Source organism: Thermobia domestica, chromosome 13 (genome assembly GCF_964235325.1).
Source record: "Thermobia domestica chromosome 13, izTheDome1.hap1.1, whole genome shotgun sequence".
NCBI lineage: Eukaryota > Metazoa > Arthropoda > Insecta > Zygentoma > Lepismatidae > Thermobia > Thermobia domestica.
The window spans coordinates 143,064,402-143,091,049 of record NC_137466.1 but is presented as its reverse complement, the minus strand read 5'-3'; the positions used below and the strand labels follow the sequence as shown (position 1 = coordinate 143,091,049).

Below are 26,648 nucleotides of genomic sequence, written 5' to 3'. Positions count from 1 at the left end.
ATGCTATGTGATAATAATAAGAACAGGTGAAAAGTACAATTAAATTCAGTCAGATAACACACACACAAGAAAGAGGAATCGACACACTACACTAGCAGTAGTAGCTGCTCGAAAGAAACACCAGTGACCTCGAGCGAACCACGCCGAGAACCAGCTCACTCGGCTACCAGCCACGAACTCCTGCCACTGAGCCACCGCGGCCTCAATGAATGAAATCTTTCAGTTTAATGTTCCACGATTATGCTTTTTAGGCTAAGGGAGACAGATAATTAAGGGAAGTGAATGGCTATGGAAGAATTTTTGGAATGAGAATGAAGGATTAAACGAAAATACCCCGAGAAAACAAACGAATACGATGTTATCTACCAGAAACTTACTTTTCCGGGAATCGAACCTGGGACCTCATGCATCAGAGGTAAGCGCTCATCCACTGATCCATGTGACCCTAAAAGGCGCTATTTATAGTTATTTATATCTGTCGGATTCTATTACTTTTAATGTATTATATTTTGAGTTTTACGTTCCACACTTCCACCTTATGTTATTAAAGGAAGAAGTAATTGTACAGGGTAGTCCGAAAGTAGGTATACAGACTCTAGCATCGATCAAGCATGACATTTTAATTTATTAAGATAATGAATTTATTTCCTTTGGTTTGTTCCGAGCTTAAGAATAAGTGAAAAGAGATTGAGAACAAATAAGGAAGAAACTAAGTCAATACCTGTATAGATAACAATAAGTAAATGATATAAAATGTCATAACCGATCAGTACCGGTACGCGACTGTATACCTACTTTTGGGCCACCCTATATATTGTCAGTAAAGAGATTAAAAGATTACTGTAGCCATTCGTAATTCATTTTTAGAAAATCTGTTACAAACATCGAAATATCATTTGTAGTTCTAAACTCTTTAAATGTATTTCTTTATAACTTATGAACGAGGTGATAGTTTTTGAAAGTTACAGTGCTTGCTTTAAATAGTTATCCTTTTAAAATGAAATGAGACAAAAATTTTTACAAGAAATATCAGTATCTTGCGGTTCTAACTCTAGATATTAATAGTATCAATAACCCATCGTATTAAAGGAAACTCTGAGGAAATAAACGTTTCTACAGCGATAACTTCGTTGCCCTTGCCTTCATTTAAATGTCTGTTTTGTTTCTTTTGATCTTCTTATCATTAGAAAAAACGTATGATTTTATTTGGAGATGTATTAATTATGACAAAGAAAACATTAAAGCATATTATTACACGTGATAGAAAAGTAGTCCAGACACATTTATCTTATCTTTAAGCGTAACAGTTAAGCTATACTCTTGTTTGCTCTTGAAGCTCCAACAGCAAGATTTTACTTTCTACTCAGGTAAGATTTACAATAAGATATTTAGGATATAATTACGTTTTATGCTTGTTATTGAAGTGTTATCCTTGTGCTTTAATATTACGTCGAACAAACATTTTTCTAATGGCGGTCATAAGTCGTTGACCAGGTAATGGCGACTGCTTTGAAACCAAATGCAACTGCTTCTATCTTTAATCTGTTATATCTGTAATTTGATGTGGAGAAGAAACAAAATAGAGGACCAAAGTTATAAGAACAACTCAAGTTATTAATATAAACTATGCCAAAGATTTTTAACTTACATCATACAATAGATACGAAAGACGTTTTGAATCGAATAAAAATCACGCAGAAAGTGGAGGCAAAGAAACCTAACGTAAACACACTAAGGACGAATCTTTTTACCGTGTATTGATCGTGGTTCAGTGGTCAATGCGCTCTTTCAGTAATCTGAAGGTCCTCGAATCGGATCCGCGAAGGACAAGCATTTGTTTCTAATTTAAAATTATTGGTGGCGATTGATCGGCGATGAATTACGTTTTATTACCTTCAGATATTTAAATACTCGGATGTTTCAATACTTGAACTATCAAAATTTCACTAAAAGTAATAATAATAATAATAATAATAATAAAACCGCAAGATTCTTGCGAAATGTCGCGTTTCTGCTTGTAATGGTATGACCTCAGCGATAAGCTCCTAGTTTGTAATATTCTACTAGATAATAATAATAATGATAATGATAATAATAATAATAATAATAATAATAATAATAATAATAATAAATATTATTATTATTATTATTATTATTATTATTATTATTATTATTATTATTATTATTATTATTATTATTATTATTATTATCATTATTATTATTATCTAGTAGAATATTACAAACTAGGAGCTTATCGCTGAGGTCATACCATTACAAGCAGAAACGCGACATTTCGCAAGAATCTTGCGGTTTTGTTTAGTGTTGCCCACGAGAAGAGGAATTTCTCATCTCGTTACTAAAACAAAACAAACAAAATCGAGACGAGAAAGGTACATTTTACATTTGAGACGGGATAAGGGTAACTCAAATTATTGTATAGCTGTCGAGAGGAGAATCGAGTCGAGGCGAAAAGTATCGTAAACATTTCTCGCCTTATCTTGATTCCCGAAATAGTGTGTTTCCACTGTTTAAGTAATAATAGTTCGGTATACTGAATCTTGTACGCTATTTTGTTACTTTGTATTTCTGAGCTAATCGAATTATGGTCTGTGTAGGTATTTTTGTAGCAAAGCTTTTATAATTACTTCTTCATATCCTAAAAGTTAGCTTATTATTAGCCTTATTGTTCATTAATATTCAGTTTTTTTTTATTACAGTTATATTCCTTAAAATGTACGGTAGAATACTTTCTACATGAAACTTTAGTGGAACGCTTTCGTTTAAAATTTGGGTAGTAGAGTTTTAAATCTCTGCGTAAATAGTTCCCCACAAAATATTATAAAAAAGTTTTTTAAGTTCAAACGTATAGAAAACTTCGGACTTAACACCTTTTAAGCAGCAAACACAGTTGTGTTATTTTTTCATGACAAATTGTTCCTAAAGTGAGCTCCGGGTGTAACCCCTGCCTCTTCATCATGAATGAAATGCCTTGAGATGAATGCGTATGCTTATATGAATTTAGATGGCAACTGTCGCCGACCATTTCAAAGTGAGTATGGGAGAACTATGAAATGAAGTAGAGACGCGTATTATTTGTTATATATATATATATATATATATATATATATATATATAAAAAACAATGCAAATGCATAATATCTGATCCCAAACGGTTTTTGTCGAATATACTCGGTCAAAGGAGCACTCTGATTATCCAAATTAAAAAGACTTCGAAGATTTATCCCTCCAGAAGGATTGTTTTCTTTATCTCCTCCGTAGCGAAGTCGGAAGCGAACGCGACTAGTAATCACAAGGTTGGTGGTTCGCGCTCAACCCGGACAACATTTTTATAACTTTTTTTTAAAGAGTTTTCTTGGGCAAACCTTAATGTTAACAAATCACACATATTGGCAATTTAACGTATTTAAGGGGAATAATTTGTGATTCATTGGCGTTCCGTCGCGTTTCTGCCACTGTTGGGTCAATGCTGGTATAATTTTCAAAACGGAAGTGGGGAAACCGCATAGAGTCGCTGCGAGGCCGCCAATTTTAGGCCAAACGTTACTAGTTGCCCATTGGTAGTCCTATATTATTATTATTATTATTATTATTATTATTATTATTATTATTATTATTATTATTATTATTATTATTATTATTATTATTATTATTATTATTATTATTATTGAATCTTTATGATTGTTTTCGGCGTAGCCCATTCTGCTCTGGAGCTTGTGTCCCTCGATCTATCCCAGCTCCCTCCAGTGTGTAATGCTTTGAACAAACGCAGTTTGCGGGGGGTTTCTTGGGGTTCTGTTTCCTCCCACTTTACGATTCAAAGGTTTTAATAAGGATGTAACACTGTGATTTCGGTCATGATAAAATACTGTAGTGCAGAACATTCTAATTTAAATTACAAAATAAAAGAAGACATACAAACACGCAAGGACATTAAGGAGAAAGTGGTCTTTAGAGTCATTCGAACCTTTAACTGGAACCTGGTGCTTCAGACCACTTTCTTCTTTTGTTTTTGATTCACCGAAAATATCTCTGTAACTTGTCTATATTTTCTGCTAGATTACATTTGTTTTATAGTTCCATTAACTTTGGACAACAGGGACACGAACACAGACATCGAGAACATTTAAAATTTCAAAACCTCTCCCACAGGGAATCCATCCCGGGACCCCGACTATCTGATGAGTGGGGTACCTGGTTCGTTTCCAAGGCAAGTAAGCTTGAGGTGGACAACATCGTGCTCGTGGGTTTTCTTGTTACACTCTCATACTCCTGTTTCCTCCCACTTTCTCATTCCAGAAATTCGTTCTTCATAATTCACTTGTTTTAATAATGGTCTCGCTTAACTTAACAGGCATAATTATGGGACATTGAACGCTGAAAAAATATTTCATTTCATTTTCAAACGGTTAACCGAAACCAAGCCGAACTGAAAAGCAGTTGTATTTTCCATTGCTCATTAACGTGCTCTCATAAAATATATAGAGAAAAAAACTTGTGAAATCGTAATTCCATTCAAAATTGAAACAGCAGATTCATAATAGCTTAACTTAAAAGAAAAGCATTACATATATTTTGGAACTTTTCGAAGATATGTATGGATATTCTAAAAAGCTTCATTATAATGTATGTTTTCAAACAAAACTGAACCATATTACAGTTCAGCACATTCTGTTTGAACCTTAAACGGAACCGAAACCAGTTAATGGTGTTTTGGAACGCGTCTAGTAGCTAGACTGTAGTTGATGTTTCTATTATCTCGTGAATTCACTGCCATTATATAGTGTAAATTTGGAGATAAAGCCCCTATAATCGCTATTTACGATCATGTATATATATATATATATATATATATATATATATATATATATATATATATATATATATATATATATATATATATATATATATATATATATATATATATAGCATGTTTCAGAATTCGTGTTATTTTCTACGACACTGGAAGAAGATTCACATTATTAATGTGAAATTCGGCATTTTTATTGCAATGAATTTCTTAAATTTTAACAGTGAACGACAGAAATTCATTGTTTAGCCAATGTTTTGGGGCACATCAGTATTATTTGTTACAAAATGCAATAACGTTAATCTGAAATGATAATATAGTTGTCTCGAACATTATTTTCGCAAGGCTTCTCTTTTGGGTGGCAAGGGTCATCAAGCGGTGGCCGGTGGAGAGTCAGCAAAATCCCAAATTATATTTGGGAACGCCAGTAAGCGTCAGCTTAATCACAAATGTCACAGAATTAATGCTTTGATGCTCCTTGCATGTGTCAGTGACTGATGTTGGGCTATATTCCAACTTCTAAAACTCAACATACAAAATCACCATAAATATCCTTAGTAGGGACTATCAGAAGGTTTTTTTTTTTTTTTTGATCAATTAATATGAAATTCATTGTTATTGTAGTAGAAATGTATTCATATTTTAATATACGATGTTATTTTGATCACGCACCGCCTTACGGGAAACATGTGATTCTTAATATTTATATAGATTTTAAATTTTATTGTGGAAATGCCAATGAGCGTCAGATTAATCATAAATTTCAAGGAATTAATATTCCAATGCTTCTTGCACGTGTCAGTGACTGGTATGGGGCTACAGCTCCCATCCAAAATTCACATAATAATTCAGTATAAATATCCTTAGGAGGGACATATGGGAAGAAACATTTTTTGGTCAATTAATGTGAAAATTGGCGTTCTTGTAGTATAAAAGGAATGCGTTTTTGAAGTCTGGATTGTTCTTTTAGTAAGACAGCGCCTTAGGGGCACTGTAGGTGTAGCATATGATGTGGAGAGGCATCATTGGAGAGGCATGGGTATTTTTCTATTATTTGCTGTTTGCTACACTGACATGTTTCGAAAAAAAACTATTGCACTTGTACGAGGGTCATTACGAAAGTTTTGAGGTGTGAAATAACTTACATACTTAAAATCAATTTAACACTTACATTATCTCAAAGTATTCACCATTACTCTGTACACACTTTGCATCCTCTAAAACCACTTTTGGAAGCAGTGTTGCCAGTCTTTTTCTTCAAGTGTTGAAAGTTCATTCTCGTAAACCACTACAGCTTCTTCAGGGCTGCAAAATCTCTTCCCACGCGTGCGATCTTTGATCCTGGGGAACAGAAAAAAATCACACGGGGCCAGGTCAGGGCTCCAACGCGGATGAGTCATAAGTTTGACCTCCGTAGATTCTAAAAACTGAATTGTGATGTTGGCTGTGTGTGCGGACGCGTTGTCATGATGAAGGAGGATCCCACCAATCCAGTTCTTGGACGCCGTTCCCGAAGCATCTGGAACACTTTTGTTAGGCAAACAGTAGTGTACCACTGAGCAGTAACAGTCCTTTGTTCTTCACGTGGAACAGTTTCAACATGGCCAGATTTGGAGAAGGAACTTGCGACCATCTTCCCCACACTTCGCGGTCGCTTCACTTTCGTGGGTGGATTTTCGTCTGGAAAGATGCAAACTGTAGACTGGCGTTTATTTTCAGGGTCAAATTGTTAGATCCAAGTCTCATCACCAGTAACAATGTCAGACACGCGTCGAGAATTGCCTCCATCAAATCTTGCAAGCATTTCTTCACACCATTTCACACGCATGCGCTTCTGCTGTGTAATTAAAGTGTGAGGCACCCAACGAGATGAAACCTTCCTGAACCGAAGATGATCATGAAGAATTTTTGTTACTGCTGGCGATCTAATGTTCACTGTAGCTTCAATGTCCTTGAAAGTTGTTCGAGGATTTTCTCGAATCATTTGTTCCACAGCGGCAATGTTTTCATCTGACACAGCTGTTGCCGGACGTCCAGCTCTCTCTTCATCTTTAAGCGATGTTCGGCCTCTTCTGAATTCACCAAACCACCGAAAAATGGTAGCACGGGAAGGAGCAAGGCAGGGGCGGACTGGCAACCATAGGGCCCACCCTGCTTAACTGAAATGAGGGCCCACTGTATAAAAATGTAAAAAAAAAATGTACTTGGCATTCTTCATATATATTACATATAAAAGTCCATATTTGAACCGATAAAATTTGGCAAGAAGAAAATGTTGTAACCCGCATACACAAACTGGTCTAAATATTGCTGTATAATCTCGAGGAAGTACGCCCGTTCTTAGCAGACAACTTCCTCCCCCTTCCCCCCCAAGCGTGTCAGGTGAGACAACAGAAATGGCGTCAGTGTTGGAAACTTGAAAAAGCTGTAACTTTGTGGTCTCAATGCAACACAAAGAATGCGATTGGAGGTAGATTTCGAAACGCAAGATTTTCCTTGACATAAGTAAGTCATAATATCATATCTTCCTGTCGCAGAAAGATTAGATATCGTCTATCGTCTAGTGTAGTCCGCCCATTCCTCGGCTGGCTCCAACTTCTCTTTTCATATGAATACCTAATTACCTACTTTGCATATCACAAATAATTTTTACATTTTACTACACTTTTATGTTAAATTAACTTTAAATAACTAAAGGGAAGTTAACATTTACATGATATACACACTGATTTGACTGACAGCATAAGTGTTCAGCATTTTTAGAAGTTACACCAACGCTTACTGAGTTCAGTGCCGGCAGGCAGTGCTCTGAAACGGGTCAGGTCAGGCTTCATCGGGTCAGGGCTCGAGTCGAACCTCCTTGGGTCACAGGTCGTGTCTGGGCTGCTCTAGCCACGAGTCGGCTCGGGTTAACTTTCTTATGCGTTGTTTCGGCTAAAACCTATTCGGGTCATGAGTCGGGTCGGGTCGACATTCAACTCGACCCGACTCTCTCGACCCGAGAAGGATTTGGACGAAAAGGCGCATAAGAAAGTTGACCCGAGCCGACCCACGGCAACAGCAGCCCTGACCCTAGCGTAGGTGACCTGACCCGACCCGTGTCTCAAGCAGGCTTGACTCGACCCCTGACCCATGAAAGCCTGATCTGACCCGTTTGAAAGCACTACGCAGCAGCAAACAGTTCAGTTAATTTCGTATTAGCCTGTTAAAGTTGTGTAATTTCAAGTAAAAATAGCCATAAAAGATAAGCTACAATTGACTGAAATCATCCAAAGACGTGGTGTATACATTACAATTTATAAACACCTTAGACAGAAAAACAAAAAAACAAACAAAAAAATACCTGGCAACTGTCCTGCAGTACTCGAATGAGTCCCATCACGCTCATTTGTTTCTTGGGGCTTCACAGATTCAAATAGCATACGTTGTCTTGGGTCAGATGCAGCGTTTTGTAAATCACATCATCAATTGTGTTGTAGCTTTTTAGCACCACTTTTATATTTTTCTTTACAGTAATCTTACAATCACTCCTACCATCCATACTGACAAAACCACATCTGTCTTCCACGACAAACGACACGTAACTGGTGTTCCAATAATTGAATTGCTGCTATCGGATTTGCTCTTCGATGTAATATACAAACGAAACACGAGCCGAGGGCAGCAACTTCATAGTAATTGTTTGAGGTTTGTATAAAACAATCGTTGATAGTGGCGACTAATTTCTTTTCGCTTTACCGCACTGAAAAAGAAAACGATGCCTGATCCGATTTCTTTCTTCGAAGCTTGGTCTGAGGACAATGAGGTTCAAAAGCGTTCCGGCGCCACCCCCACTTTCCACAATAACAATATCTACGAAACTATTATTTCTTTCAAACATCGCCACTCGCCGGCTTGTAAAAGGACCGGAGTAGGCAATGGTATCCAAATCCAATAACAGCCTGAAATCTACTGTGTTTCTTATATTTAAAAAAGTAGTAGTTAACGTGCTCGTTTTTAACAGCTGCTGTATCACAAACCCCGCAATGTTTTAGGGCCTGGTTGTCTCATAGACGGAACCTTTTCAAGTCGACAAACGTGAAGAAGAATAAGGTCTATTCATGAAAGTTTAACTTTACGTATTTTTTATGCAAAATACAACTTTGCGGGAGTTACCCTGCCATATTTTTGATGCTGGTAGGTTTAATTGAGCACATTTTTTTAAAATTGGTGGAAGGGGCCCACCTGTTTGGGGGGCCCACCCTGCATTTGCAGGGTAGCAGGGTGGGCCAGTCCGCCCCTGGAGCAAGGTCCCCAAATGCCCCCTGCAAACGGTCAAGGCTTTGTGTCTCGTTCAAACCACTGTTGAAATAGTAAAGTATCATTGCCTGAAAATGTTCCCTTTCGAGTTCCATTCTAGACAGCCGAATACTGCTCACATCAATAAACTAGTGAAGGCGATACGGCTACGCCGATAAGCGAGGCGAGTTAAATCTTGCTTTGCTTCTTCGCTCTGGATACCATTACCAAACACAATTGTTGGAATTCAAATACTGTGCCACAACAATCCGTATCTCAAAACTTTCGTAGTGACCCCCGTAGAACGCCTTGTTGTTTTCTCAACGAACCAACCTTAACAGTATTGTTGGTTGTCTAACATTGCAGGATATGAAAAATGGAAGTGAAAATGCACTTTCACTCGTGCACGTACGTTTAAAATTTAAACTAAATCTTTTTAAAATGTAGTTTATATTTAGTTCTACAAATTCAGAGATTTAAAAAAATTATAATAAATTAAAACGGAGATCGAGAAAAGGCTAAGAGAACAGACAACAAAAAATAAAATACATGATAAAAAGAACTCAAACAATGTAGCAATATTAGTAACACATGAAAAGAAAATTCTAAAACGAAAATCCTTAGAACACGTTAACAACTTCAATCTCACGAATAAGAGTGCAAATATGGTTAATGAAGACCGCATTATCTCTCATAACCTGATAAAGATTTTAAAACAATCCTATACTCTCTCTGAGGTCCGAGTATTCCGAACATTCTAGAAGAATGCGCCGATTACTCAGTGGGAACGAAGGTTAGCGTTACATACTAGATTAGAACGAGCGAGATGAGAGTATTCCATGCGCAAACGAGTCAGGATCACGTCATCCCCACGATTAGTACGCGAAGACGTCTACTAATTGCCAATAATATATTTTGCTGAGTGAAACTTGCATTCATTGGATTGATTTCAATCGCTTGTCAGTGTGAATGCCTTCATTTGAGGAAATAGCTATGAGTTTAGATCAGCAGAGCGAGTGTTTTAGTACAGTCCTTGTCAATGCAGTGTTCTTGCCTGCTTCGTCTGTGTGCTCTCCGAGTGCCAATATATCCTGTTGCTGTAGCTGATATCATACTGAGAAAAAGACGTATGTGTCGAACGTAAAAACGTAGGTTACATGTATAAATCCTATAGTTTTTGCACTTAGCGTACAGGAAACGTATAACTGAAAGAGTATAGTTTATACGTACTTTCCGACAATGTTCCCAATAAATGTACTTTCTGTACCAACGAAGGAACTGTATGTTGGTGGTCAGGATCTCACATAGAGATTGACGTATGAAACATATAGCTGGCATATGTAACTTATGTATACGTATGTAATATACGGAAAACTGTAAGATGTCCGACATCCTGCAACATCTAAGTGGGAAAAGTATGCAGAATATGGATAACGTACAGTTCGTACTGATTTCTGTAGTAAACTTAAGGATTCTGTATATTTGTACAATATAACTCTCTCCGGATAACGGATTTTTCTCAGCACATCTTGCTAGAATGTCTAGCACTGCGGCGTGTTTATTTAAGACGTTTACGGGCGTATACTACCTCTTTGGGATTCAAAGCAGGTAAGCATACGACGCATTGAAAGTTGAAGCACATGATCGAGGGGAAGCTTAACTGCTGTTAAGTTAGCAGTGAGTATTGAATACTGAACTCCGAGCTGTCCTCGTTCGTGAGGAAGGCATAGCCAAAGCAATTTTTACTTTTCGAACTGTCCGTATTCAATACACTAAATATCTGGGTACTGTTCATTCAAACAAAGCTTCGAACTCTTGTTAGAATTCCAAAGTACTTATGTGCTGTTTGATAGGTGATGACAACCTAAAGTCGAGTCTTACTTAAGTCAAAGGTCATTCTAGAGTCGTTGTCTGCTTTGTGCCGGGACATATCGGCATACTGGGAAATGAATGTGCTGACATTCAAGAATACCACGAGCACTCTTCTGTGCTCTGATCCCGATTCCAATCTCTATTTAGTAAACCATATTATGAGCAATTGGCAGACGTCATCGCGTATTAGTTGCCGAGAAGACTTTATTTTTACATGCTAGCGTATCAGACATTCTTTTCTCTCTCACTCTTATGTAATGCGTGGCGTTAATCTCCATATTTTGGAGACTATACTGCCCCACTGAGTATTTGGCAAATTCTTGTATGTCCAGAATACTCAGAGCACAGGGAAAGTTTAGGACTATCTAAACAATCTTAATCAGATTTTGCGAGATAATGCAGTCACCATAAGACTCTTAGTAATCAATTTACCAACTATATGGAAATAGGATTAAAGTTCTATCTCTACTGTTTATCATAGTATTTGTCTCAACCACTTTTGCTACGTAGGTGTAACCTCACACTCAATCATACAAAACAACAATATCAATTTTTGTGTAAATATCGTTGAAACAACAGATGATGCCATACTTCCTGCTACAATAACATAACTACACCAATTCTAGATAGGTATTAAGTTTATTTCACTCTCTAAACTATTAATTGACTTAATTAAAGTTTAAATAACTAATTTCTTCTACGAAGCAAGTACTTTCTCCGCATTGAAATATTTGCTAAGCGGTTAGCGTACGCGCCTTTGGCGTGGGAGATCCGGGTTCGATTCCCGGCGGGAGCTCATGTGGTTAGGATTCCACGTTAATCATTAGGTCCCGTCTCATATAGCCTCGCTGCTGAAAAGGACGTTAAACTCAAAATCAAATCAAATCAACATTGAAATATTTCTGTCAAGAGATATGTAAATATAAATTCGTATCTGTGTTTAATTGTGTAATAATTTCCCGATTTAAATTTTGTGTTTTTTTTATTCTTACAGGTGTTTTCCAGTTACACTAATTTCCACAAAGTATGATTGACATTATTATAGCACTTATAACGGTCATCACTGGAATTTATTTATACTTGACATGGAATTTTGATTTTTGGGCAAAACTTGGGGTACCTTATCATAAACCTGTAGTTTTTACTGGAAGCTTAAATGATGTTATATTTGTGAAAAGAAATCTTGGAGTACATTTAAAACATTTGTACAGACAGTTTGAAGGAGAACGTTATGCAGGGTTCTTTATATTACGACAACCAGCCTTATTAATTAGGGATCCAGAGTTGATGAAGTCCGTTCTTGTGAAAGACTTTGAATCATTCTTCAACCGGAACTTTATATCTGACGAAGAAATAGATCCATTGATTGGGAGAAATTTATTCAGTATTAGAGACATGAAATGGAAATGGCTACGATCGAAGCTCACTCCAACATTTACTTCAGGTAAAATGAAAAAGATGTTTCAGTTAGTAGCTGAGTGTGGCGAAGAACTAAGTGAACTAGCTCTAAGCTATGCTAAAAAGGGTGAAATCATAGAGATAAAAGAAACTGCAGCAAGATTTACAACTGATGTCATTGCAACGACAGCGTTCGGAATCCAGTGCCATAGTCTGAATAATCCCAATGCTAAATTTAGAGAAATTGGTCGAAAGATCTTTGAACCTACTATTAGGAACCAATTTGCTCAAGCTGGGCTATTTCTTTACCCATATGTGATTAAGAAGCTTCGATTGACTTTTATGCCACCATCCGTGCAACCGTTCTTGAGATCTGCTTTCAACGATACAATGGACTTCCGTGAGAAGAACAATATCTATCGACCAGATTTTCTTCAATTGCTTCTAGAACTCAAGAATAAGGGCAGAGTGGAGTATGAAGGAAATGAAGAAGAAGAAGAAGAAACAGAATCTACTGATAGTTCCAAAACTTTTGCTGACAAAGGTAAGTGCTTACTTCTGTAGGTCACGACTAATTAAGTTTAACAATTTGGAGAATGAAGGTGGGATACAGCTTGTACGGATTAAGAACTTGGATTATAAACATTTTTCGTTATATAGAGTGCTAATGAACTATAGTGACAATCTGTAACAGGTGATTCTTCACATCGAAATGAGGAAGAAAAGGTCAGATGCAGCTCTGGAAAAAAGTGTGTAGTTTCAGAGTTAGGGCTGATCAAAAGCGTGGAGAAAATATATTTCAGCATGTGTTATTTAGAACACAAGCAAGTATGACCATCCCGAGTATCCTGACATAGACCCGATATATATATATATATATATATATATATATATATATATATATATATATATATATATATATATAACGAAAAGCTTTTACTTGGGAGTTCTTATTTCATACTAGCTGTATCTATTAATGCTCTGTCTTAGAAAGTATATTTCCAGATTAGGAAGGAGACAATGAGATGTGGAACAAATCTCTATGTTGAAACTCTTCCGTTGAAAATGTGTTGAAACTCTTTAAAACGATTGTTTGTGGAGTTTATGAAGAATACCGAAATATTGAAGGAAGTATCTGTACTGAGAACTCACCAGTATGCTTGATGTAGTTATGAATCAAACTAAAGCGCACTTCCAAATATATTATACTAGCATCAATTACTCGCTTCGCTGGGTTAAATTAAGAAAAAATAGTAATATGTTTCGTTAGTCAGTCACTTTTTACTATTACTAAAGCACTCCTTGATATTGGTCATTTTCGATTATTTTTATATATCTCATCTTCTCCCCATGTTGCGGGCCACGATATCGGAAGTATCATTGTTCATCTCAGCGACCCCGAAAAGTACGAATTCGACATTGATATTCGTCATTTTGATGTTATATATACCTCTCCCACAATTTTTGCGGGCCTGAATTTGGATTTAAATGGCTTCAGAAGTGTCACTGTTCATCTCAGCGGCCTCAAAAACTATAGATTCGACACTACTATCGGTCATTTTTGATCATTTGTAAAGGCCTTTCCCCTCCTTTAAGTTACATCGTCAAAGTGATATGACAAAAATTATCTCATGTTCGAACTTCATATAGGTTGAAATTTTGATCGAAATCGGTCGGGTGGTTCAAGAGTTATTAAGTTTTATTTATTTTTATAGATTTCTCCCTCTCCCTTAAGTTCTACAGTTAAAGTGATATGATTAAAAAAAAAAAAAAAAACCTGATATTTGAACCTCACCTATGTTGGAAATTTGGTTAAGATCGGTCAGGTGGTTCAAGAATGAAGTCTCATAGAAGTCACTTTCATTCTTACTTTTTACATATATATATCTCCGCCTCCCCCTCCACTACGTTCCTCCGTCAAAGTTAAATGAAAAGAAATATCCGAAGCTCGAACGTCATCTATGTTGGAAATTTGATCGAGATCGGTTTAATGGTTCAAAAGTTATTAAGTTTTATTCATTTTATATATCTGTCCTCTTCCTCCCCCTCCTCTAAGGTCTAGCGTCAAAGTGACATGATAAAAACCATCATCCATTTGAAAATCTGATTAAGATCGGTCCTGTGGTTTAAGCGTGAAGAAGTCACAAAGACAGTCACTTTTTGTTTTACTTTTTTTTTTTTTTACATATATCTCCCTCTCCCCTCCCCTTCGTTGCACTGTAAAAGTGAAATGAAGAAAACATCCCAGGCCCAAACCTTATCTATGTTGAAAGTTTGATCGAGATTGGTCAGGTGGTTCAAGAGTTATTAAGTTTTATTCATTTTCATATATTTCCCCTCCTCCCCTCTCCCTCCTCTAAGATCTACTGTCAAAATGAAATGATAAAATCTTCCCAGGTTTGAACTTCATATATGTTGAAAATTTGATTGAGATCGATCGGGTGGTTCAAAAGTAATTAATTCAGGAACATAGTCACTTTTATTTTTACATTTATTGATTTTTGTATATCTCCCCCTTCAACCCCCTCCTATACGTTGCTTCGTCAAAGTGAAATGATAATAATCATCCCAGTCCCGAATCTCCTCTACATTTAAAATTTGATCAGTATCGGTCAGGTGGTTCAAGAGTTATTAACTTTTATTTATTTTTTCTATGCCCCTCCTCCCCATCTCCTAAATTGTACCGTCAAAGTAAGTAGCTAAAAACACTCCCAGGCCAGAATCGCATCTATGTTGAAAATTTGATCGAGATCGGTCGGTCGGTTCAAGAGTCACAAACATAGTCACTTTTAATTTTGTAATATAGATTTTAATTTTGGTTCAGGAAAGTTTTATAAGAATTTTAGTTATACTGTGAAAGCAAACATTGAAAGTTCGGCAGTTTAGTTAATAATACAGGCTGTAAGATCATTATGGTGCAGTTATTTTCGTTCATAAATCCATATTACCTTCTCTTCCATATTTATTAATCGTGATTAGCTTTCTTATATTAGAATTAGTTTGTATTATTCTTGGAGTGATGCAATTGTGTAGTATTAGTAGTATGTATTTATATTATTACATTACGCACAAGTCCACAAGTAGTAAGTCACATGTTGCAAAATGTTGAAAAAAGAAAAGTCCAGTAAACAAACCAACAAATGTAAGTACGTGTTTACTACAAAGTAGTACCACGAAGAATGAATTGCGACTTCTTATTTTATTACAAAAGATGCACTGCAATCTTCTTGTTTTGTTGCGAAAGATGAATTAAGGCCTTTCTTGTTTTATTGTGAATGATGAATTACAGCTTTTTTGTTTTATTGCGAAAGATGAATTGAAGGATAAGAAAAAAAGAAGGAGTGTCACAAAACTGCATTTTCGAGAAAACGGCGTTTTAATATTGAAAACCGTGTAAAAAGAATAGGGTTAGTTACATCTTTTGTCCCTTTTCACATGGACATTTTTACATGTGCGCATGCATGGAATATACAGTCAAATAATACCAAGAGTCACCAATAGATAAGACAAAGCACCCGAAAAAGTTCATACATGGACATTCCTTGCTTTTCCCCCCTTACCCTTCAATTATGGTTATTCTTATTTTACTGCAAAGGATGAATTGACGAGCTTTTTCTGTTTTATTGAAGGAATGAATTGCGACCTGCTTTTATTTTTCTGGCAGTTACACATAATTAGCTATTAAACATTTCATTTTCAAATTGAATGAACTCTAGAACGACTTTCGTAGACATTGTAAGCGTTCATTTTTTTTTAAAAAAATAAAATAAATAAAAAGCCTACTATGGTAATAGTTTCTACTACTTGGTAGTAACAAAGTTCGGGGTGAATTTGCATTTAAACTTTTGAAAACATATTCTATGACAACTAATACGGAAACGTTCCGATTTTCATAAAATATGCGGTTTGTTTCTACCTTAACATCTCATATTCTTATTAGAGGAGTTAAAAAGACATTGAAGGACAAGAAGATAAAATCATCCCAATTCAGATACATACATTGCTTGTTTTTACTGAACAGAATAGTATTACTTTTTGATTTTATTAAATCTGTTTACAATAAATTAAATTGATGCCTTTTCCCCATTTTACTTTCAGACATCATGAAATTGAGTGGGGACGACATATTGGCTCAAGCGATAATATTTTTCAACGCAGGTTTTGAGACATCGTCAACAACGATGTGTTTTGCACTGTACGAACTTAGTCGAAATCCAGACATACAGGATCGTCTTAGAGAAGAAATAAAGTCGGTACTGGAGAAGAATGAGAATAAAATTAGTTATGACGGAATCCAGGAAATGAAATACTTAGATTGTGTAGTATCAGGTAAGAAAATGCTTTAAAACATAAAATGGCAGTCTGAGAAATATTTTTACTCCTTTTACAAACAGAAGCTGGTATATTGTTACGCAAAAATGTGAACAGGTTTGTTCACTTTACTCCTGATAAAACTTAAGTTAAATAGGAAAAATTTAAAAGTTATCATTATCGTCATCCATGAATAAGGATTACATTTTCAGGAACATACGACGTATATATCTGATATTGCAATAGTCGCCTGGTATTGTCTTCTTGATCCTGAAAATGGTATTACACAGCTTACCCATGATAACGACGTTAATAGTGGTATATTTTCACAATTTGGAAAAAAACATTTTTACGAGATCGGGGATCCGAGTGCAGCAAAAGTGATTAGTAGGGTGTCCCTTATGCATATCCAAAAAACGAAATTCGAGATAATCACTGGGCCACCTCTTATATTTTTTCCTTTCCATATAAAATGAATTTCAGCAAAATTTCAGTTTGATACGATAATAATTAGAGGTCGCTCAAGCTCAACAAAGTTTATTAGCTTTTTTCCATTATAAGTCATTCATACAATTACAAGAGAGCCTTACCTGCGCAGGTCTACGTAACCGAATGGAAGAAAACATTTTATTCGTAACACATTTAGTGTAAATACCACATTTTACACATACACACATTATATACAATACATAATTACACACACTCATACATCCCTAGTGATTTTCTTTACTAAGAGTTTCTGTCTTGCAGTTGGGGAAATTTCGTCTGTGTCTGGGGAAGTTTGTCCCAAAATTGTTGTAATGTCTCGAACAATGCGACTTTGGGCCCAGTCGTTGCACTACCATAAACGCAAATTTTAAATACATTAGCAAGCTTTAATTCCAAAATGTGATGACGACATGGTAAGTTAAGAAGTTTTTTCTTTAAAAGACGCTGTAAGTGCGTGCAGGTACCCGATACGTTCCCTGTATTACTCGCAGTTGTGTCAAAACACAGTGCAGTTACTCTGTCGGCAATTTTCCAGTCCTTTAACAATTCAACAACTGCTGTAGCTTGTGCAAGACCAGTGGTTCTTTCTAATTTTGCGGCTCCTAGCACTTTGTCTTCAGTTTTACCAGACAAGTCCCTAACAACCACAGGTAAACGTTCTGTTTTCTTATTGTTGTACTCGTCATCCATTAGTTTGCTGTCCCACTGAACCTGAAGTGGCCCCTCAGGTTGAAATTTGGCTTTCAACATTTCCGCTGATGCTTTACGATGATGTTGCCGACTACGTGAAACTGTTGAGCGGTTTATAGCTAGTTTAGTTGTATTATTTCCTAAGCTCTGTGCAGTAGTAGTTATTAAATACGTTGCTTTCTTACGCTCACTTTATTTCTATCTAATGTTGCAAACAATTCAGAAGTAAACACACTCTGTCTTGCTCGTTTCTTTGGTGTTACCTTCTGTAGAGTTGGTTGAAAGTTGTGAGTAAAAGTGTCATTAGAAATTGCATTTGATCGTCACCTTCGATTTCATCAGAACAAATACTTGCATCCAAAGTCACCACTGTTTCCTTGCTTTGACGTTCGAGTTCTTTCTGTTTCATTTTGTTAAATTTTTCCTGTCTATCTCTAGATCTCGACTCTCTCACGGCAAGTGTTTTATCCACACCACCCATTGTTCCTGGACGGCCAGGTTGTCGCTGCGCTATGAGGAAGTCTTTGCCTTCTTTATTCTTCCTCACATCCAAAGCATTAGCACAAGCGATATCAAACATTTTTTCTAATTCACCCACAAACTGTTTTTCATTATTCACTTGTGTATTAGTTTTCCTACTGGCATTTTTCTTTAATTTGCACCACTTCTCAAATAACTGTTTAACTTTGGTGACCGTGTGCCTCCTCACACGAATTGGGATGCGTGCTCTTTCCCAAAATTCCTCAACTTCTTGCATTACACAGTGTGAACTTCTCGTACAGTATTTTTCAATACTGTGATGATGGAGAAACAATTTCAGGACCTGTTTATTGGAAGGGAGTTTGCTACCTAGTATCACGTGGTCTGTGCTGCCCAGCAAGTAAATTTTACTATTATTCCTAGTCGAGTAGGAGGTTTTCTTTTTCTGTTCCATTTCTCACTCAAAGTTAATGCACCGAGATCCTCTCAAAGGTCTTACTGATTGATGGTACACCAAACACCACGATTTACTAACGCATGAGATACAGCAAAGAGTACCTTAACCAAGTTTAAATTCCCAGCTTGCACCTATACGACAACGGTAGTTTGGTTATTTAATAAGAGAAAGACCTTAAAATTGATCTTTAAATATAAATTGGAACAAAATCCTGAACACAGATTAACAAGACGCTAAACAGCAAGGCAATTTGTGCACATCGCACAAGAAATTATTGTCAATGGCTCTTTTCTTTTGTTACAATAGTGCTGCTATCTGTTAGTCATCTCGCGAAATATATACGAATAGCAACATTCTGTATACCTGATTTCAAAAGGCTTGAGCGACCAGTAAATATTTGAATATTAAAGAAATTTTTGATGTGTAATCTATTCTAACGAAAAAGAAAAGAAATAACGGGTGGCCCGATAATTTTTCCAATTTTCGAAAATAAGGGACACCCTAGTGATTAGAATAGTGAGTATAGATGAAAAAGGAATTATATTGAAAAGTAGGTGGGACATTTGATATGCTTTCTTTGTTGGTGACACGTTTTTGATATGTTTTCTTTGTTGACACCCTGGTAGGTGCTAAAAAAGTTTTTTTTTTTTTTAAATGAAATCCAGGAAGTCGAAGTAAGTTTGTTCATTTTCGAGTACCTATTCTTTCTTTTATTTCCATATGCACACAAGAAAACAAATAAGAGGTTGCAGTTAGATTGAAGTACAGAAAACAATTTGTTAATCGACCACCACGAAACCAAACCCGGGTCGGATAACGAAAACGTTGGTTAGAACGAAACTTACTATTTCGTAACTACTAAATTATACAGTATATCTATGACGGTTAAAAATGGGCGACAGTATTATAATTCAATAAATTTAACTGACCGCAATTAGAAATTTCGACCACTTGCTGGTCGAATGACACTTACTTGAACGAAATATTGTGTATTTGATACGAATGACACTTCTTTGTGGTCTATGCATATTGATTGAAGAAAAAGGTAGAACTGAAAAATACAATTTACAGTAAAATATTGAATAATATACAGTACTATATTATATTATTGTTTGTATGTTTATTAACTGACTTTGAGAAATATAGTGATATAGATAAAATTTAGTGATTGAAATGGGCACTAATTGTAGCACAGCGGGTATTAACGAGAGAGTGTAGCTTAATTCTTCCCAACTCTTGTAAATTTGTTGTGTAGGCAACACATTTGTAGGCATCTAATCAATTCTGACCAAATTTTGCACATTGGAGACGGCGCACGAACTACAGAGGAATAATTACCGAAAAACTACTTCTTTTCATAGAGTTCAAACCGTACAATCAATCATGATCAAATTTTGTATGATGAAAATTATCACCGAAGAGAAGGACATAAGGTGGTCAGGTTCGAAAATACCTGAGCCATAGAGCAGTACTCACCCAAGCACAACTGTCTCCAATAGAATTCAAGCTATTCAATCGATCCTGAATAGCTCCATAATGATCCAATATTTTACAACTCCATAATGATCATTGATTGGATGAATATAGGGTAGTCACACTCGAAATCGAATGTACCATGAAGGAATAATCACCAAAATAACACATTCTCCGACATAATTTCATGAAAAATAAAAAAAAAGACGCTAAATCAAAATGAAATCTGTATCAACGATGAAATACAATTTGTGTAACCTAGAAAATAATGGACGAATTCTGTCCAATTCTTCCTGCCCATATAGATATTTTCTCGAGAGCGACCGCAGCAAATACTCCCAATTACGAAGTGGTGTCAACTGGACACAGTTCACGCGTCCAATGTACCAACATAGTATTTCACATTATTAACTAATTCACGTTAACATTTTCTATATCGAACACTATTGGCAATACAATATATCATATTGAATCAATGAGCACAATTCGGTTCATTAGTATTGGCCAAATGAGCTGATATGACGTAAGCACTGCTCCACTCCTTCTGCGATTTTTGGAGATGTATGTGCATTCATCACGGTGGAACCCAGAGGGGTCCACCGGGCCAGGACGCCCAATATTTTTAAATAATATAGTTTTGCTTTTTCTGCACCAAGGGCACATTCGTGGAGGGTCACTCTGTCAGGTTTTGGGACTTTCGATCCCTATTAAAATCTCTGGGTGTGCCCCTGGTAGTTACCACCAAATAATTTAATATATGTAGATATTTGTGTTCTGTTGACATTTTATTTTATTATTTACTAACATTTTTTTAAAACAATATGTTACAGAAACTCTACGGAAATATCCACCACTGCCATTTTTGGACCGTACCTGTACAAAAGAGTATAAATTACCAGACAGTGATATTGTATTATACAGAGGATTTTCTGTTTTCGTTCCAATAATGGGAATACATTACGATCCAAAATATTTCCCAGATCCTGATAAATTTGATCCTGAGAGATTTACTGAAGAAAACAAAAAGACTAGGCCAAGCTTCACTTACATGCCATTCGGTGAGGGGCCCAGAAATTGCATTGGTAAGTTGAATCTTGAGAACTCATTGTATTATTTTTTCTATACCATAACATAAATATGATTTTGAATGTGTGTCTATCATGTGCCAACATTATTGTAGTCTATCTCAGCATTCTTTTATTTTCATTCATTCCCTCACATTATGTATCTTTCGACTTGAAATTTTCGTGAATTAAGGTAAATTCAAAACTATTTAGACATTCAGAACATTTGTTCAGAACTATCCGGACAAATTATTCAAAATTTAGAGTAGTTGGTATTTAACAACCCTATACGTTCGTTGCTTCCTACTAAATGAAAGCAAAAAATACATTTAAATGAAGTAGCTATAACCCGTTTTCATTTTCCGCCCGAATACACGTAATTAAAGCATCATTTTTTTCTGATTCCTGATGTAGGACACTGGGTGACGCGAGCTCGAGGGAGCTCTGAGCTCTTACATGTTAGTAGTTCAACGTAGTCGTCTGTATTCGATGCGAAGGAGACGGATTAGATTTAATTTACCAGGGCTAAAGCGAAACGTTTTTGGCGGGCAGCTGTTTATGCAAATGAACAATACGTGTTACGTTACTATGTGTGTTATGAGTCTTACCTTTGTTATGTATTCGTACAGTAGCTGCTGTTGTATTTACGTGGTGCTATTGGCTGAAGGGGAGAGAACACATGAGTAGCTTTCTGCATTGTTTTACACAATTGTCACAATATAAGAGCTGTAAAAATCAGTCCTACATTTCTTGTTTTGTTTTGCTATTGTATACGATTGTTGAAGTAATTGTTGTGATTTGAAGGGGAAAATAGAAAGTCAAAAATAGAAAATTGTCACATAGTTTGATACTAAACACCATGGGCGGCGATTAGGGGGGGCAAAGGGGGGCAGTTGCCCCCCACTTTTTTGCAATTACCTATGAATGTATATAGTTTCATTTGGAAATATAAAGTTTTGTATGTATTATTGGTTCATAGAATAAAGTGGTGCCATAAAATATTTGTCGTTCCATGAGTACGTATTGGTTGTCTTCCCATGGAATTAGGAAAGCTACAGGAATTGCGTTTGAACTGCCACAAAAATGGCCCAAAAATTAACTTATTGGAGCGCCACAATTCGAGTGTACTTTCATTTCTTCTTGCAATTGCTCGATATGTTAGTCAGCCGCTCTGGAACTGAGATAACATTTCGCAAGAAAAGAAGTCCTTCACAAGTTATTCTTTAATTGCACAAAATCGACAGTTCCTAAAATGTATTTTCTTCTTTCTAACAATGAGGAATATTTTGATTTTTTTTTGTTAACATTCTGTTCAGCAGCGAAGTTATATGAGACGTGGACTTAATAATCAACGTGGAGTCCGAACCACGTAAGCTCCATCCGGGAATCGAGCCCGGGTCTCCCACGTCAAAGGCGCGTACGCTAACCGCTTAGCCACGAAGGAGCTCAGTAAGGAATATTAATTTTGCAGTGTAATATACGAGTTTAAGGGTGTACTTATATAGTTTTGTAAATACAATTAAATTTAGTGATTTCAGCATAATTCTAGGTTTTAGGATTATTTTGTATAACTGAAATGTGGAGTGACTCTAAGTATTGCTGAGTTTTGATATATTCCAAGAAAGTGAAAACTGTACTTAATGGCAGAGAACATGTTTCGGGAAGCTGCAAAAGTATTTCTTTAAATGTCATAGCATATGCTTGTAGTATTCACTGTCATTCTAAGAGTCACACATAATAACATTCGTGGAATTTAAAATATAAGTTGTTCATTAATTTCCAGTTTCAATATAACTTATGCAAAACAAGCCTCATTATTCATTACTATGATTATTTGATTAATATTATCCATTTTGTTTATTTGTTTTGCAAATTTGTTATTAAATAGGCACCTAATCTGATCACACAATTTTACAGGCACATATTCATGAGCAAGGAATTAAATCTCTTCTTACATCTTCGTTGTTTAAGAGTACAAAGGGCTAGTATTTACTTGCGTTGCTCTTGTCAATTTACTTAATAAAATATGAAATACGTTATACGATATTTTAACTGAAAAAAATAGTATCCTATTAGTTATACAACCTTTCGTCAAACAGTGTTACAAGCAACCAGTAAAACTAACATTGATATAAAATATTCAGATCATGTCTTGCCCCCCACTTTTAACATCCAACCGCCGCCACTGCTAAACACGTCAGCTTAGATAACGGAGTGTGCCTATGCATGCACACCTGACCCGCAGGCAGAGTACCAAGGCATGGAGCCTGAGAAATATTTGAGGAACTGACTTAACTTTAAATTCTCGATTATTTCTTTTTCTTTTACATTTATTTTAAACAACTTAAAGTAGTCCCAAACGAAGGGGAGGAGGAGGTTTAACTTCCATCCTCCGTAACTACAGATCTGTTGCAGATCCTAATAGTACTTGCTCAAGGTCAATGAAAGATAACCCATTTTTAACAAAAGAAACACTGACTAAAGCTTCAAACCCACTGTATTTTAAACTATAATATGTAACGGTTTCGGTTATCTAACATATCCTTCCTCAGACACTATACAACGTAAATGAAAATACCTATTTTCACATATGTTCTATAGCGTCTGAGGAAGGACATACTAGATAACCCAAACCGTTACATATTATAGTTTAAAATATAGTGGGTTTGAAGCTTTGGTCAGTGTTTCTTTTGTCAAAATAATCAATTCAAAGCCATGGATAGTCTTGCTACCCATTTTTAATATATTATTTTGTTGTATTGCAATACGGGAAACTACTGTTTGGGTGCGCCTGCATTAAGTTATCTTTTACACTTCAATTTATTGAAACAGTATTTCATCTGATCTTAAATACACATAAAACCCAATGAAATGAGCTTGTGCGAGTGTTATAGTGAAAGGATGGGTGGGCTTTGATTACGTTTGTGTTCCTCGATATGAAAAGTTCTGGCTACTTTTATGATATAAAGCACTGATGGCCAGTTTGGAACGTACCAGAGACCAGGAAAAAAAAAAAAAGAAACAGACTCGGGGTACAACCCTCTTTCTACCCCCGTCGGTGACGTTTCATTATATGTAAGCACACGTCACACGTCATATGTTGTTCCATTCTCCATATCTCGCTTCTTGTTTCATTGTCTAGGTCAGGTTTTTAATAATTAGTTTACTAACACATTTCTTTAATATTTAGTTACGTGTTAGTCCAAATAATGTTTTCTAGTTGCGATTACGTCACGATGACATTACTTACTTACGTAGCAGGAGAGGAGTTGGAATGCAATTCAATTAAATAGCTTTTGTTAATATACTAAATTTAAGTTTAATTTAGTGAATTTCTATAAATTGAATAATTGTTAGTGGTTTTAAAGAAGAATTTTTATTACCGTTTAATCATTTTCATTTATAACATCTAAATTAATTTATCAAAATCATGAGAAATATAGAATAATATTCTATTTCTTTAAATCCCATATGCTTAAGTAGTTTTAATCCCGTATGTTTAGTTGACAGCGAACATAATTAATAATCGAATATTTGTTATTCGCATATTTGTATTAATAAATCTAATTTTCCAGTATTTCTAACTCGAATAATTACTCGTTTAGTTGGTAGACAACATAGTATCCGAGAGTTTTCTCGGAATTTTCCAGTATCTTCTTAATTTCTTTCATAATGACTTACTTTCATAAATCACTCTTCTCTAGCTTAAAGAACATAATTGTGGGATGCTAAACTGAAGATTTCATTTCATTTCTTTAGTTTAAGAATAACAAACTCTTTAAACAATTGTTAAACTAATTATTTTGTCCTAATATCGGAAGAATATATATATATATATATATATATATATATATATATATATATATATATATATATATATATATATATATATATATATATATATATATATCCTACAAATATCTCAATAAGTGTATATTCAAAAAAATTCCATATTTATTGATTTCCTCTACATTACTTTTGCCATTGTTTTTGAATTAAAATCTTGTCTTATTTAATCTGTTTTTCCTCTCTTGTATAATATAAATTACTTCTTTGTTTTTGGCAGGGGCTCGTTTTGGCCTGATGAATACCAAAGTAGGTCTTGTGAGCATATTATCGAGATGCAAAGTGGAAATGTGTGAGAAAACTCAGAATCCAGTTGCTCTGGATAGAAAATCACTTTTGTTGGCACCAGAGAAAGGGTTGTATTTAGCATTGAAACCAGTCAGCATTTGAACAAATATTACAATATTTACATACTTTCTTGTACAGTGTAAAGTTAATAATAAATAATATATAAATCATATTTCTCTCTTATTTTCTCATATCTGGGGGCTCATCATGTGTTAACTAATTTGGGATCACAAAAGAACTTATTCGAAAACTGGAAAGTTTTAGAGATGTGAGGATGAACTAGCCAGATAGCTGATATGACCAAACCAGAATAGTGTACTTAAATAAAATACAATAGAATTAATATCGTTGTTATCAAAATAATGGAAACAACTTATTTGGTGACTTTCTACTCATAAGATATGTGAGATGACTACACTGAAAATATTTGCGTATCGTTTGTCACTTGTTAATGATGTGTTAAGTAATCCTCTCTAATACGGAGGTGACATGGATTGAAGTGCAAAGCCGTTGGTAATGAAGATGGAAGATCCCTGTTAAGCTTCAGAGACAAAATTGTGGGTGCACAGTTAGTTGATGTAAGTGTATCTAAGTGCATTAGCATTGTTGCGAGGAACAATGTTTAAGGTGATCAGCAGAGCTCACGACAAACTATCATTGACGAAGAGTAATAGTCGATGCAAGAAAAGCATCAGGGAATGATAGCGCCGAGTATTGAAGACGATTGTAAGCGTATAGAACGAACGCTTAGAACGTGGTAATCATAGGATCATAGAACGAACGTGGTAAAAATAACAGTAAAATTCAAAAAGAACCAAGACAGTCATCTATTGCGATAGTCACATGAACGAAAGTAGTATTTAGGTGATCCCATGAATTCCATGATCGAAATGTTATTATCGGTCAGTTTTGCAATATTACAACAGGATAATGCTCCAATTCGCAATCTACGAAGGATGATTTGGTACGATTGGAATGAATTAGAAGATCTCCCTTGTGCTGGTCAAATCATTAGAACTCAACACTATTGAACAAACAAATCTGGACAGTAGTGGAGCTTAGACACTGGACAAGATATAATCTTATACTGTAGCTGGGAGATCTGAGGGTTGTACTGACTGAGAAGTGGGAACAACTTTTCTGAAAACTATTGTACTGCGTGAGGTACGATACA

The 26,648-nt window shown here is 35.6% G+C and overlaps 1 protein-coding gene across 1 annotated transcript; it reads left to right on the top strand.

The window, feature by feature from the left end:
- The first annotated feature begins 1,222 nt into the window (after positions 1 to 1,222).
- LOC145668601 (cytochrome P450 6k1-like) lies at positions 1,223 to 25,646 on the top strand. Its single transcript, XM_081736629.1, has 5 exons — positions 1,223 to 1,367; positions 11,973 to 12,920; positions 16,475 to 16,705; positions 21,107 to 21,358; positions 25,407 to 25,646. The coding sequence occupies exons 2-5, from the start codon at positions 12,005 to 12,007 to the stop codon at positions 25,574 to 25,576; spliced, it is 1,569 nt and encodes a 522-aa protein (XP_081592755.1). The 5' UTR covers positions 1,223 to 1,367; positions 11,973 to 12,004; the 3' UTR covers positions 25,577 to 25,646.
- The last annotated feature ends 1,002 nt before the right edge of the window (positions 25,647 to 26,648 follow it).